The sequence below is a fragment of the Barbatula barbatula genome, assembly GCF_947034865.1.
Source record: "Barbatula barbatula genome assembly, chromosome: 11".
Classification (NCBI taxonomy): Eukaryota; Metazoa; Chordata; class Actinopteri; order Cypriniformes; family Nemacheilidae; genus Barbatula; species Barbatula barbatula.
In genome coordinates, this window is record NC_136774.1 from 14,377,515 (window position 1) to 14,390,651 (window position 13,137).

At 38.5% G+C, this 13,137-nt stretch overlaps 1 protein-coding gene across 3 annotated transcripts in view; it reads right to left on the reverse strand.

Moving 5' to 3' along the window:
• Positions 1–12,218, reverse strand: part of ccser1 (coiled-coil serine-rich protein 1) — a 75,984-nt gene extending 63,766 nt beyond the window's left edge. For 2 of the 3 annotated variants that reach the window (XM_079467818.1, XM_079467816.1), the window contains exons 1-4: positions 12,020–12,218; positions 9,352–10,527; positions 5,800–5,981; positions 866–956 (exon numbers count right to left, since the gene is read on the reverse strand). In XM_079467818.1, the coding sequence (XP_079323944.1) occupies positions 866–956; positions 5,800–5,981; positions 9,352–10,501 (1,423 nt within the window). In that variant the 5' untranslated portion in view covers positions 10,502–10,527; positions 12,020–12,218. Of the gene's footprint in view, positions 1–865; positions 957–5,799; positions 5,982–9,351; positions 10,528–12,012 lie in introns of all 3 variants that reach the window. The other variant, XM_079467817.1, reaches the window with a different exon arrangement.
• Between the last annotated feature and the right edge of the window lie 919 nt (positions 12,219–13,137).

Here is a 13,137-nt window from a genome sequence, read left to right on the forward strand (position 1 = left end):
TAATAAAAAATAACTAATCGTTATTGTGCATTGTAATTGAGGCAAAATAAATAGGCTTATCCGCTTTTAAATAGAAGCCAAATCTCCATCTTTTGTTGTTGACTTCAAAGGCTGGGCGTCCTAACTGTTTTACAAAATTTTGGAACAAAACGGACATGCCCTCCTTCTCAAACCTTGAACAAAACTACACAGGTCAAAGTACGGTTCGTGCAATTATTAAATAATTGTATTATTGTTAATTATAAAGATGTTATCTTCTACTATCATGCGCTAAACTTTTTTAAATACATTTTAATGTCCATCATGACAACCTTCACCTGAAGCACAACAGGTTAAAAAGTTGCTCCAGTTCCGGTTAAAATCATTATATAACTTTATTCACAGGCACTACGATATTAATTTCCCATGCAATGAAACTGCTTGAGCAAATATCAGCAATGACATCCGCAGTGTTTATCTGTCTAGAGGTGTCGCCTTTGGTGAACATTAACACGCTGCGCCGTATGAGCTGATGTAACTCCTCTTGAAAGAGCAGAACATTTAAAAATTTAAGATGACTACAAGCTTAATCTGCCCGATCGCACAAGTGCATAACTTTGTGTTGTAATATTTTACAAGGTATTAAAATCTAAAAGGTTGCCCAAGTCCTCTCGAGCTAAAAAGAGCGAAAGTAGGTCTAGTCCTTTTTTAATCTACGGCGGAAATCATTGCTTCAAGCCATTCAGCCATTACAAGAATGTGTAATTACTACAACAAGATATTCAGGGGCTTAATGGCATGAATATGAATGAGAGACAAATGTCAGAATGCATGTTTGAGAGTGTGAGGTAAAAGGAAAAGTCGGCGCTGGTCTGGAAGAACATACCATGGTGAGGTCGTTGGTCATCAGAAAGGTCGAGATCCAGCATCAGGTCATCCTCGTCCAGTTCGGAAGAGCCAAGATTATTCAAAAAATCCTGAAAGGAGGAAAAATCATGCAGAAGTCAGATCAAATCGTGAACGTCTATCATTATTTTACCTCTATTGTGTTTTAGTGAAGACAGAAATTAATTTTTTGATAAAATACCCGTTTGAATTGTTCTTAAGACTATATATTTCATCAAGGTCTCTCCTTTAGATTTAATTTGAAAGCCTTTATTTTGCCATATAATGACTTTCTTAAATTCAACCCAAGCTCCGGCTGCGTATCTCGGCTTCTTTGTTAGACCAAGACTACAAAAGAGGATTTCACTTGATTCAAAGTCACCGTCTCCACAGTAACCTTACTTCGTATACAACTAAACAGTGCTAAAAATCTAACAAAATCTGCATATCGCTCAAACCAAAATTGTATCCCAGGGCCCGTGAGAGATTTTTCAAAGTGTCACACTGCCATCTAGTGTGCGTTATAAACAGCTTCTGAGATTTAAAGCCCATAAATAAAAACAATAAAAACGAGTTGGCGTATTCACATACACAGAGAAGACTCAGCAAAATCTTAATACGCGATTCGGAGGATAATCTTATTTAAAAGTGCATGTAAAAGACAAAAAGGCAAAAGAGCAGCTATTATGTCCTATTAAAGTGGAGAAGCAGAGCTCTGCGGCCTATTAGGAAGGACACAGCGGAGGACCGGCTAGTGTATCACAAGAGAAAAGTGCCTTGACTTTGACTTTGTTGGAAATTAAAGGGTCGCTGGGCACCTAATTAAGACTCCCAGGATGTGAAACGGTGAGCCCTTTTCCTATGTGAATTATTACAATGCCAAGTGACAAAATGAACATAATGCATCACTAACATAATGATCTTATTAAGACTTTAATATAGATGAAGTGTTAGGCCTTTATTCATAGCTCCTTATTTAGATAAAGAAGAACGGTGTCATGTAATGATTCATAAATGTCCTTGTAAACATAAAATATGTGAGGCCAGGTTGTGTTTGCGCATAATCAAGTTAATGGGCTCGATCAATCTGGTCATACACGGATCATGACAGCAGGACCCCAGAGGACAAAACCTGCCGGGGTCTGATAAAAACGGAGATGATGAGGTGATGGTCTTTTCCTCTCAAACGTTTATTTCCGAGGAATAAAGAAGGTGATCATTGGTGCGACTCACTCATCTCCCGGCGTTCTGATTGATTTTCCCGATCTTTTCATATCGGTGCTGGAAGAAAACACGCTTCGCTCATTAATGTAATATCCTTAGGCCCATGTCAAAAAAGGTCAAAACAGCTCAAATGAATGTAAAAAAACTCTTCCTCTTCCTTGGTATTTCAGAAATCTTTAAAATGGCTTTAAAACATATGCTTGCAAGAAATAAATACACAGAAAAACTTTATTTCAGGAGGATTGCACACAATTTGAAAAAAATGATGCTATTTAGCACTGAAAGTGGTTATTTGCTCGTAGTCTTAGGGGAAGCACTTTTAGTGCTATAAAGCACCATATCTTTGTGCTTCAGCGGTTCTTCAAAGGTTCTTTGGGATGACCGAGATGCCATATTGCACCGTATGGATCTTTAGCCGTTCTATATGAACCTAAAGAACCACTGAAGCACCAAAATATGGTTCTATATAGCACTAAACAATGTTCCCCAATGATTACGAGCAAAGAACCATTTTTGATTGTGCATTATCAGATTATATAAAATATAAATATGAATAATTATCCAGAATCTGCTACTAGATGTTTCAGAATCTGCTACTAGATGTTTGAAAACACATCTGCATAAATATCTGTACGTCTGTTTGTTTGTTCGTCCATCCATGCTCATTCTCATTCCTGTGTTTTAAATCATCAGTACCATGGCTTATTACAGTATTTTGGAGGCTCACATCTTACTGATGCAAGATCCAGAAAAATATTACGGTAGCAACTATGTTAAGCAAAAATCTTGGCACAATTCTCACAAAGTCTGTGAACACTTAATCCATGCTGGATTTGAACACTTAATCCATGCTGCATTAGATACACTAACTGTTAAACCTAGTGTGAAAAAATGATACTTCTCAAAAATAACATTTCTGAGCAATTTCTAGTAACCAACTAGTCGTAACGGCTACTTACAACCTTAAGAGTCTACACACAGATAGAAAAGCATCAAGCCTGTCTGAACCTAATTTATGTGACAGATCCTGTCGACTGGGGTAACTTCCTCCACCAGCATACAGTAAATGCATCCTTCACTGCATCATATCCCATAATCCTGTGTGTGCGGTGTGTAAATTCATAGAATAAAAATAAGGCATCTGAAGCAGCAAATGAAAATTCATTATAGATAAAAAGTCATTATAGAAAATGCATCATTATTTATAATGTCAGTTAATTTTGACAGCAGAAACCATGCAAATATTTATTGACAACAATGCTTATTTCACGAACATTTAAGGTCCATTTACATCATTTAAGGTCCTGTTTTGGTACCTTGCAGGCCCAACAAGTTACCTTTTAAAGGGACCTTTACAAAAAAAACTCTCCAAAGTCAAAAAGTTTGGGCAGCTGTCTCAGCCAAGGTCTTTTTCATTGGAAGTACTGTAAAAGCACTTCTCAAGTTCACACAGGTGTACTTCATCACATTCATTTTGGACACGTACCGCTAACCAGAATGAATCGGAAAACTTTGCCTTAATATTGAACGACACATCTACTGATTTCTTTCATTTAAAACTTAAACTTCCTGTCCAGAAAGTGTGCCATGATCCTGTAATATAAATGCCACTTAGTTTAATATTTAATATTAATATATAATATCTAATGCAATAGATGTTTCATGGTGTACTTAAGTTTGCAAATACTTTTTAAGGGCCGCTGTATAATAAGCCCGATACTATTTACAGTAGACGCAACCAAACGAAACATGCAATTACATGTTTACATTCCAGTCATGCGCAACAGTATGGAACCGGTTTAACAAACCATGTGTTTGCATTAGTGGTACAGCCGGTCTGTACAGATTTCAAGTCCTTAAATGAGCCTGCGCACACAATTAAACAATATATTAACAATAATTCCTCATTGCAAATATCTTATTTCAGGTCTAAACACGGAAACACATTGAACCTAATTCAATATGGAAGCGCTCTCATAATGAAACGCATGGGTCTGTAAGAATGTTCAGTTAACCAGAGTCGGCTTCTGCCTAACGTTTTATTCATCAGCAAGACAAAGCCTCCTGTTCAAACAATAGAAAGGTTGATTGCAAGCTAAAAACAATTACGCTGTATCAAACAAGTAACATATTTATGCAAATTAAGCCACAGAAGCCAAATTTACATGGTTTACAAGAGTGTTGGCTTAAGATTACAGAAATGGGGAACTGCTGTTCCTCTAACAGTGATGTTTGAGGAATACAGAGAGCACCAAATGGCAAGCTTCCCCATGAGGGCAGTAAACATGACTACAAGTTCTCGCTTTGACAAAAGAACACTTCCCTTTTCTCGCGTGCCATGTGTTCAAGGTACACAAATCCAACTGCAGAGGAAAAATGTACACCTTTATAAAAAGTACATGAGCACTAACATTTGTTTGAGGTCAACTTCCAAACAGAAAATCCACACTATGAAACGGTCTCGTGCTATATTACGTCACCTGTCGTAATTTAAAGACGCCGATATGAGGTCACAGAGATACCAACCATCTGTGAAACCTCACATCCAGGTTTGAAAATTATTGCAGGTTCTATCGCTGCCCCGCCTCTGACTGCAGTCGACCGCAAAACATTTGTACTGCCTCCACAATGTATTTGATCAAGTCAAATCCATTTCATCCTGCAATTAAAATGTGGGCTTGCATGTTTCATCCGTATCGGGCACGGCATAAAAAAAACTGCAACAGGGCAAGTGTCACCCAAAACATGCTGCAGCGTAGGTTTCTTATGATTTCCTACTTCTGTTGACAAACCTTTCATCAGACACGCTGTCCTCAGGAAACGGCTCTTTCCAAGAACAACTGCCAAACAGAATAATGTTAACGGGAAAGCTTAGGTCAGCCTACAGTCACGGTTACCGAAAACTTCATCACAAATGCTGGACGCCACAGAATTTGATGATGAATGAGCAGTGGCACCTTTGCGAGCATAAAGGAACAATAACACAGGATGTGGAGGTTTCCTTCTCTGTGGTGGAAAACAGGAGCAATTAGTTTGGCCCGAAGCTTTGCAGGTGCAAGCAACATCATTTAAAAACAAAGGAAATGCCAAAATTGTTTTACGAGTTATGAACAAACGTTTAGGATCACTTATATGTTTATCATGATCTTGAAAGGAATGCAAGTGTGAATTTTTCAAATTACTTACAACAAATAATGAAGAAATGGGAAACCTTTCCACAAAGCTTGCATCGCAGGGTGAGATCAAGAAGCTGACATTTTTTGCTTTATATTTGTTTTCACAAAAGAAACAAATAAATCAAAAGGACATATATGTTTTAGACTTTTAAACCTTTTGCAGAAGGAAAATAATCAATTGATAAAAAGGTGTTGGAGGATTTGTCTGTTTCATTAAGCGCTGTTATTATATCGCCGGGTGGGAATTTAATTCCTTAGAGGACGCAGCGAGAGACTAAACCAGAGTCAACACCAGGTTTCCTAATCAGCTGTAAACATGACCGATTTACTAAAATGTGATCTTAAGAAGCATCTAATCTAAAATGTATGTGGAATTACAATATCAACACTGATTCTCTCTGATGTCTTGCAGTTATCAATATGTATTCAGAGTTATTTTATCCAGATCCACATCAAACTAACTACTTTTGGGGCACTGACTGAGCTGAATTGGAATAATATTACTGTGTGTTTTAAAGCAATGGACCCGCCTTACCAGGCTACCCAGTTTGGAAGAGGAGGAGCTGGTTCGCTGTTTGAATAATGTGTTGGGCTCCATGCAGGGGTCCCTGAGGCTTAGATGAAGTCTGGGACCTCCGGCCCCCTCAGAGGCCGACCGCAGACGTCTCTCCATACGCATCACCTCATGATAGGGGCTCACGCTGCAGCACATGGACACTGTGAAGGACACAATAGAGGGATCATCATTAAGCATCTGTTGTGCAAGCCTGGTACAGTATAGCCACTAGAATTTTACTTGCCTTATCAATTTGTTTTTGTACCAAATTTTTTTTCTTAATTTGCATTGCATAAAAATTATAGCACTTATATGACAGCCTGAAAACTACGATATTCAATGCAAAGCATGAATGAATTGTTATACGTTTTCAACCCCTGTAAACCATGCAAATACTAGTAAACAAGTCACTCTCACAATTCAGACATGAACAGTAGCTAATGTTACTATAAAAAAAAAGGCAGAATGTGCCACTATTTTAACATCACAGAAAACACATACTATAAATAAAAACACTGTTATTTGATAAAGAAATGAAGATCATACAGCTAACATCCTGAGCGACATGACAAACGGCTTGTTTAAATGGACAGAATTATAATTAGGTCGAATGCGTTCAATTGTCTTTTGTCCTGTCACGGCGCGTCTGGTGTAGAAAACGCGTTAGCCCCTTAGTTTCAAATAAAAGCTCTAAAAAATTACATTAAAATAATTTTTATGACATAACTATTTGAACATGCATTAAGTAGAGTATAAAGAGTTAATAAATAAATAAATAAATACAGTGCCATTATGAATATTTTTAAACTGAAAGAGATTAACTGTGGATATAGATGTCTATGGAAAACAATATTCAAATAGTGGGTGAAAAATAAAATATGGAAGCTACCATGTTGCCAGGCCTAACTTACTGCTAGTTCATACTATATGAATAGAAACAGAAATAATGGTCTTTCAATGAGGCTCGGTCAAAATCTGATAAATATGAATGCATGTGGAATACGGAATACACAAAACGAGAGAAGCTTCAAACCAAGGGTACAACCTAAAAATTACCCACTGCATGAGATTTGCATGAAACGCATACGGCTTCAGAAGCCAAGACCATGCTGACACTGCTTAACATAACCGCATAAACTAAACTGATCTTCCACGAGACCCCCCAAACCTGCGGTCACCAACTCAGTCATATGCGAAATAATACCAGTCACTTGGAATATACTCAAAATTCATCAATATGCAAAACAAACACTGGGAAAGTCTCAGGCACATCTCAATTAAAACAAATGGGGTTCTGAATATTCCCGCTTTGTTTATTCATACTAATCTGCTGCCAACATCAATAACAAAAAACACCAGATCTGACAAGCGAAATAAAGTAAGATGAATGCCCTGATACCAACGGTATAACATCTTGACTAAAAGAAGAGTTTAATTATTTATATAAATATTTATGATCCCCACAAGCCTGTAATTGTAAATGAACACCCAGAGAGTATAGAATTCACTCGCCCCTGCAATTTGATCCGTGAAAGAGAGAGTAAAATAGTAGAAGAGCCAATATCAGGTCACACTGGAGGATATTCAATACAGAAGAACATGGGTTGTTTCCCATAAACCTCTGAGCCACAGGCATTCTGGAGTGAAAGCTCTTGTGATGTAACAGTATAATTTTCAAAATGGAAAACACAGGCTATAACAAAATGCAGTCGAAGTGGATCATATAACCACTCCCTGCATTCAAATTCACATCACACACTATCCATCCTAAATAGTTTTCAAGCTAGAATGTCCCAAATGACAGTATGTTGAAATGACTCTTTTTAAAGTACCTGGGTGGTCTGCTTTTACGGTGGAAATTCAAAGAGTAGATCAATAAACAGCGGATTACTCACAACTCAGTTGTTAGTGATGCTCGACTGCCTTAATAAATAAGATTAAGCGACGCGTCACTGAATTAATAGTATACAGTGAACATCGTATAGGACATAATGACTGAATAAATACATCAAATTCCTTATTTATATATATTTTTGACATCACAGAACTTTATGGTTAAACATTTTTGTGAAAGAGTCAATGACGTAAAATGACCATTCATCATGTAGTGTGACCAATAACTGTATTAAAGGGATAGTTCACCCAAACATGTCAATTCTGTCATGATTACTCACTCTTTAGTTGTTCCACACCTGTATACATTTCTTTGTTTGGATGAACAGAGAAAGATACTTGGTTGAATGCTTGTAACCAAACAGTTCTTGGACCCTATTGACTACCATAGTAGGACAAAAATACAATGGTAATGAACAGAACAAAAATATACAAAGTCATTTTCCAACTATGGTAGTCAATGGCTGCCAAGAACTGTTTAGTTACAAGCATTCTTCCTAATATCTTTCTTTGCTTTTCATCAGAACAAATAAATATATACAGATTTGGAACAACTCGAAGTGTGCTTTTTAAAACATTTGTATTGGTTGTATGTGATTTATTTTCAAGAAAAATAAGACAACTCTGAAATTATAGAACACAAATGAGATCAATACTACCAAAACGCAAAAAAATGCAAATATTTTGTTCATCAACACTTTAAATACGTCCATCACTGAAATGCAGTGAACAAACACACCTCGACATCTCTCTCTATTGCAAGAGCAACGAGCAGTCGCTGCAGGCCCACAGTGCAGCCAATGTTGGTGATAGGCGGGCGATTGCTTTCGCCTTGCCCTGGGCGCGGTTTTCCGAGAGAATTGCCCAATTAGGGACTAAGAAAAGTTGTTAAGAAACAAATTTTCATGTAGGAAAAAACATCCTACTCGTTTTTTGACAAGTTGACCATGTCAAGCATGAGAAGACCACAGGTTTAATACTGTAAATAAGTCATGAAACACTGTTGCATGGCCCCTTTAATCTGCATTTATGTGTAGATCACATCCTTAATGTTTGTATGGTTGCAATAGATATATTTTAATTTAAATTTGTACGGTTTAAAATGCAATACTGTACGTCATTGACCCAAAATCTTTTCTAAAGAGAATAACAGACACCAGCAACTCAATTCCTACATGCTAGTTTCATATCTCTCATCTGCAGTCTCCTCGTATAATCAAATTAATTTCAACTTCACATTTTTAAGTGCACTTGTAATTTACTTAATATATAATTTATTAAAGGGGGTAATATGCAGTTAGCCCTATCATGTAATATAAACTGAATACACTCATTAGCTCATTAGTTGAGAGTGATGAAAAGATTTGGGTTTGTCATAGGTGAGGTGCTTTAAATGAGCAACATTAAGATAAACTTATCTCCACTAATGCCATCTGACTCCTTACACACTAGCATGAGGTCATCTTCACAAGAGATTAAATCTTAACATGAAAAAACAAGTTTTAAGATCAGATACTACAACCTGAGCACTGTTTCTGTCAGGAGAACAAGTATGCAAGTAATTTCCCACAAAACTTGTTAATTCAACAAAAACAGCCTCCCTTTTCAAGACGTACTAAAGGGTTTTCCTGAAATTACCTGTGTGTGGCTTTCTCAGGTGGCTCGGCCTGGTGTCAAGTTTGCTTTGGAAGGATGATCTTCCAGCTCGCTGAATGAGAAAAGCATTCCTGGACCGCCTCTCACGCCCCACCGGATGGGAGCTGCTGTCCTCGCTCAGTTCTGGAGCTTGTTCGTTCTCACTGGCTTCTGACTGATCCGGGTTAGGGTTTAGGTTCAGGTTAGTGTTTGAGTTCAGGTTAGTGTTGGGGTTTATCTCTTGCACTGTCTGCAGCATTACTGGTTCTGTATGGGCAGTAGTGCTCTCGCACTGTGTGTTGGCTGTGTGGCTGGTATCTGGCAGTATGGGCTTATCTGTGGTGGCCTGGGCTTGCGTGAAGGGCACCTGTGAGGTAGCAACAGCCTGGCTAAAGTTTTCCGGTGGAGCAGCCGGGCTGGGGGCAGGCAGCGCATCCACCTCGGACACAGAATCTTCGGTGACTTGAACAAAATCAGAAGGTGTGATAGCTGTGGTACGGTCTTCAGAAATCATAGGCGACTGCAGAGAACTCTCAACTAGCTCACCAGGCCAGGAACCCGGGGTTGCGGTTTTAGGCGGCTCCTCTGCACCTTCTTGACCTATAGCTTGTTCAGTTTCACTGGGTGAGTTTTTTGAAAACCGTTGGTGAGTTGAGAAGGACTTGGGCAGCAGCTGCTTCTTATGTTTGGAAGACCTCTTGCTGCTCACATCCTCATGGAAACCCGAATCATCTCCTTCGTTCGTCCTTGAGCTGATGCAGTTTATAAACATGCTTCGGTTGGCTTTCTCAAGGTCTTCCGTCTGAGAACGCGTGATCTTCTTCCTGTGCCTGCCAAATCCGAACGAGTGCCGCATCTTTTGGTTGCACCCATCTCGAAGGGCCGTTTCGGGCTGATTGTCCAAGTTGAGCTGGATCGGGTCGCTGTTCCTCTTGCTGTGGAAGCTGATGGACGGCGCGCGGAAAATGCTGCGCCGTTTGCCCATGCTGCTAGAGCTGGAGTTGGTGCTGGAGGGAGAGGAGGTGTGGACACCATTGCTGACCCCACCAGAGGAAGGAGAGGAAGGGAGCGAGTCTTGTCTCTTGCTCGCATTGCGCCTGAAGATGGGAAGCCTGGAGACCAGGGTGGAGCGACGTGTCCCTGATTCACCCATTAAGATGGAGCACCAAAGCAGACCCCCTGTAAACATAAATAAAGATTTGTTTAGCGTGTATTAGCATGAGTGAATAAACAGACACTGTGATTTAGATTGACAGAGGAAAATCCAGCAGGGCTGCATTACTGTTTACAGGGTACACATGAATAAAGCATATTAAAGGGATAGTTCACCTTCTAAATAAAAATTATGTAATTATTTACACGTCCTCTTGTCATTTCAAACCTGTATGACTTTCTTTCTTCTGCAGAACACAAAAGAAGTTATTTTGAAGAATGTTGGTTAACACAAAACTGTTGGTCCCCATTGACTTGCATGGGTTTTGTATGCATACAATAGAAGTCAATGGGGACCAACATTTTTCAAAATACCTTCTTTTTTTTTGTTTTGCGAAAGAAAGAAAAAAAAATCACACAGGTTTAGAATGACAACAGGTCAAATGATTACAGTAAATTATGAATTTTAAGTTGGAAGGTGAACCATTCCTTTAAGAACAAACTGCTGACCGGTTGACAATAATATGTCATACTAAAATCACATTGTAGGCACGGCAGTATGAAAGACAACAAAAACATGTACACACCCCAGTGTGACGGCTGCAGATACATCCATGACAGTAACTTTGTGTATTTATTATAACTGGTTTGACATAAACAATCGTGTAAACAAACACCATAGCAAATGTTTTTACTTTAATGCAAGCCAAAGAAATAAAGCAATACATTCCGTTACGGATACATTGTGTTATTTGTTTTACGAAAGATCTTTGAATCTGAATAATACAAAAAATAAGTATTAGTACAAATGAACCATGCATGAAGGCATGTTGTTGTTTTTCGGACAGTTTAACTAGCAAGTGTAGTGTTAGTACTTAATGTTTAAACAATACAATATACTAGAATACTTTAAATAATATTAAAAACATGATAAGTTACTATAGTTAAACATGGGAACATTTGTGGACACTATGGTTTTACAGCAAATATTGTAGTTAAACTTCAGTTACAGTACAATAGTAAATCCCTTAATTTTCACACGTGACACTCAGTCAGATGCGAATTTCAGTGAATCAATGCAAGGGCCTATGCACATGTCGTCTAAATTCAACTAGATTGACAATTAGTCTCCTTTTTCATTCTTAAATTGTCGTTTTGCATTTAAACTACACGTCAAAGCCACCGAGACGACATCACACTTGATGTTTATCATAACAAGTCTCATGTCAACGTTGTGTGCTGCATTTTATGCCTCATCTAACTTAGACCGGGCTCGCGCATTATTACGACAATCGTAGAACATCTGACTCCAAACGTGCCTCAAAAAAACGCTTCCTGATGCCGCTGATTAGGTTTTCAAGCATGGATTTGCTGGATTTGCTACCAGCCGTTGCTGTCATCATCTGCATTGATGCACTGACAGCGAGCGTCAGGAAAACACCGTGAAACGCCGAACAGCCAATCAAAGCGGCGATAGAGCGATACACCCGCAGTACAGCTTAACGTACAAACCTCGTACCTTCAGCTGAATTCTTCGGTCACCCGCTGCTGTTCCGTTCGCCGTGAAGCCGAAACGATCGTGGCATCACAACCGGCGCATTTTAGAGTCAAAGGAGTCAAATCTCATGTTAGATTCTTGGCTAGCTCGCGCAAATCCACCTCGAGTGACGTGGAATGCGCTCCTTCTTCCGCGTTTCCGCCTGTGCGTGTGACGCAAGGTACCTTCGTGCGCGCGCGTCACTTATCAACCGCAGACAGGTGCAGCCTCTCTGAAGAGGTTTGACACAGGTGAGAGGGGTAGTAGGGTGTATTGATACTTTTGGGATTTAATATAACATAACATACAGTGGAAAACGGCTCGGATTCGCTGATTTAGGCACATTTAGGATATTACAATATTTAGGTGTACCATGATTCTAAAGGTTGTACAAATAGGCTTTATGTGTACGTTGCATTCACTAATTTCATTCCTGTTGTCATGTGTTTTCTAAATGTACTTCTGAATATATTTTTAAAATAGACTAGCTTTACAAAATTGAACTTAGTGTCTAATCAATACTTAAAAGTAACAACAAATAAAACATCTGCCATGAATCAAGCCATGATTGTTTGTTTGCCTGAAATGTATAACATTGCAGTGATAAAACCCTCCTGCATGCCTTCTCGCTGTAATTCTTATAAAGTCCACGTAGTGTCGCTGTTGTGTTAAAAATAACCTATATGGAACGAAAACATAAGTTTATATAATGTCTGTGTTTCAGAAGAAATGTCTTTTGTAAACACAACGGTAGGCCACGTAGTTTTACTTGCCTTCAAAATACATACCAGACGTATTCCTTCATTTTTTTGTATTTCTTATGAGGAAAAATGCTTGTTACAGACAAACAATTTTCAATGCAATTTCAAGTTGATGGTCACAGACACATGAGAAACTAGCTTTGAACATTATCGTTCAAAACTCTGAAATGCTACCTGTATAGAAAAAATATTGTGTATTAACATTTCGAAAATGTTCTTGGAAATGTACCTATTCCATTAAAAATGTTCTTGAGTATTCTGTAAGTTCCAAAGGTAATAGATTCAGTTCCCAAAGAACACATCTCCTTAGGATAAAAGCACGTCTCGTGCATAAATGTA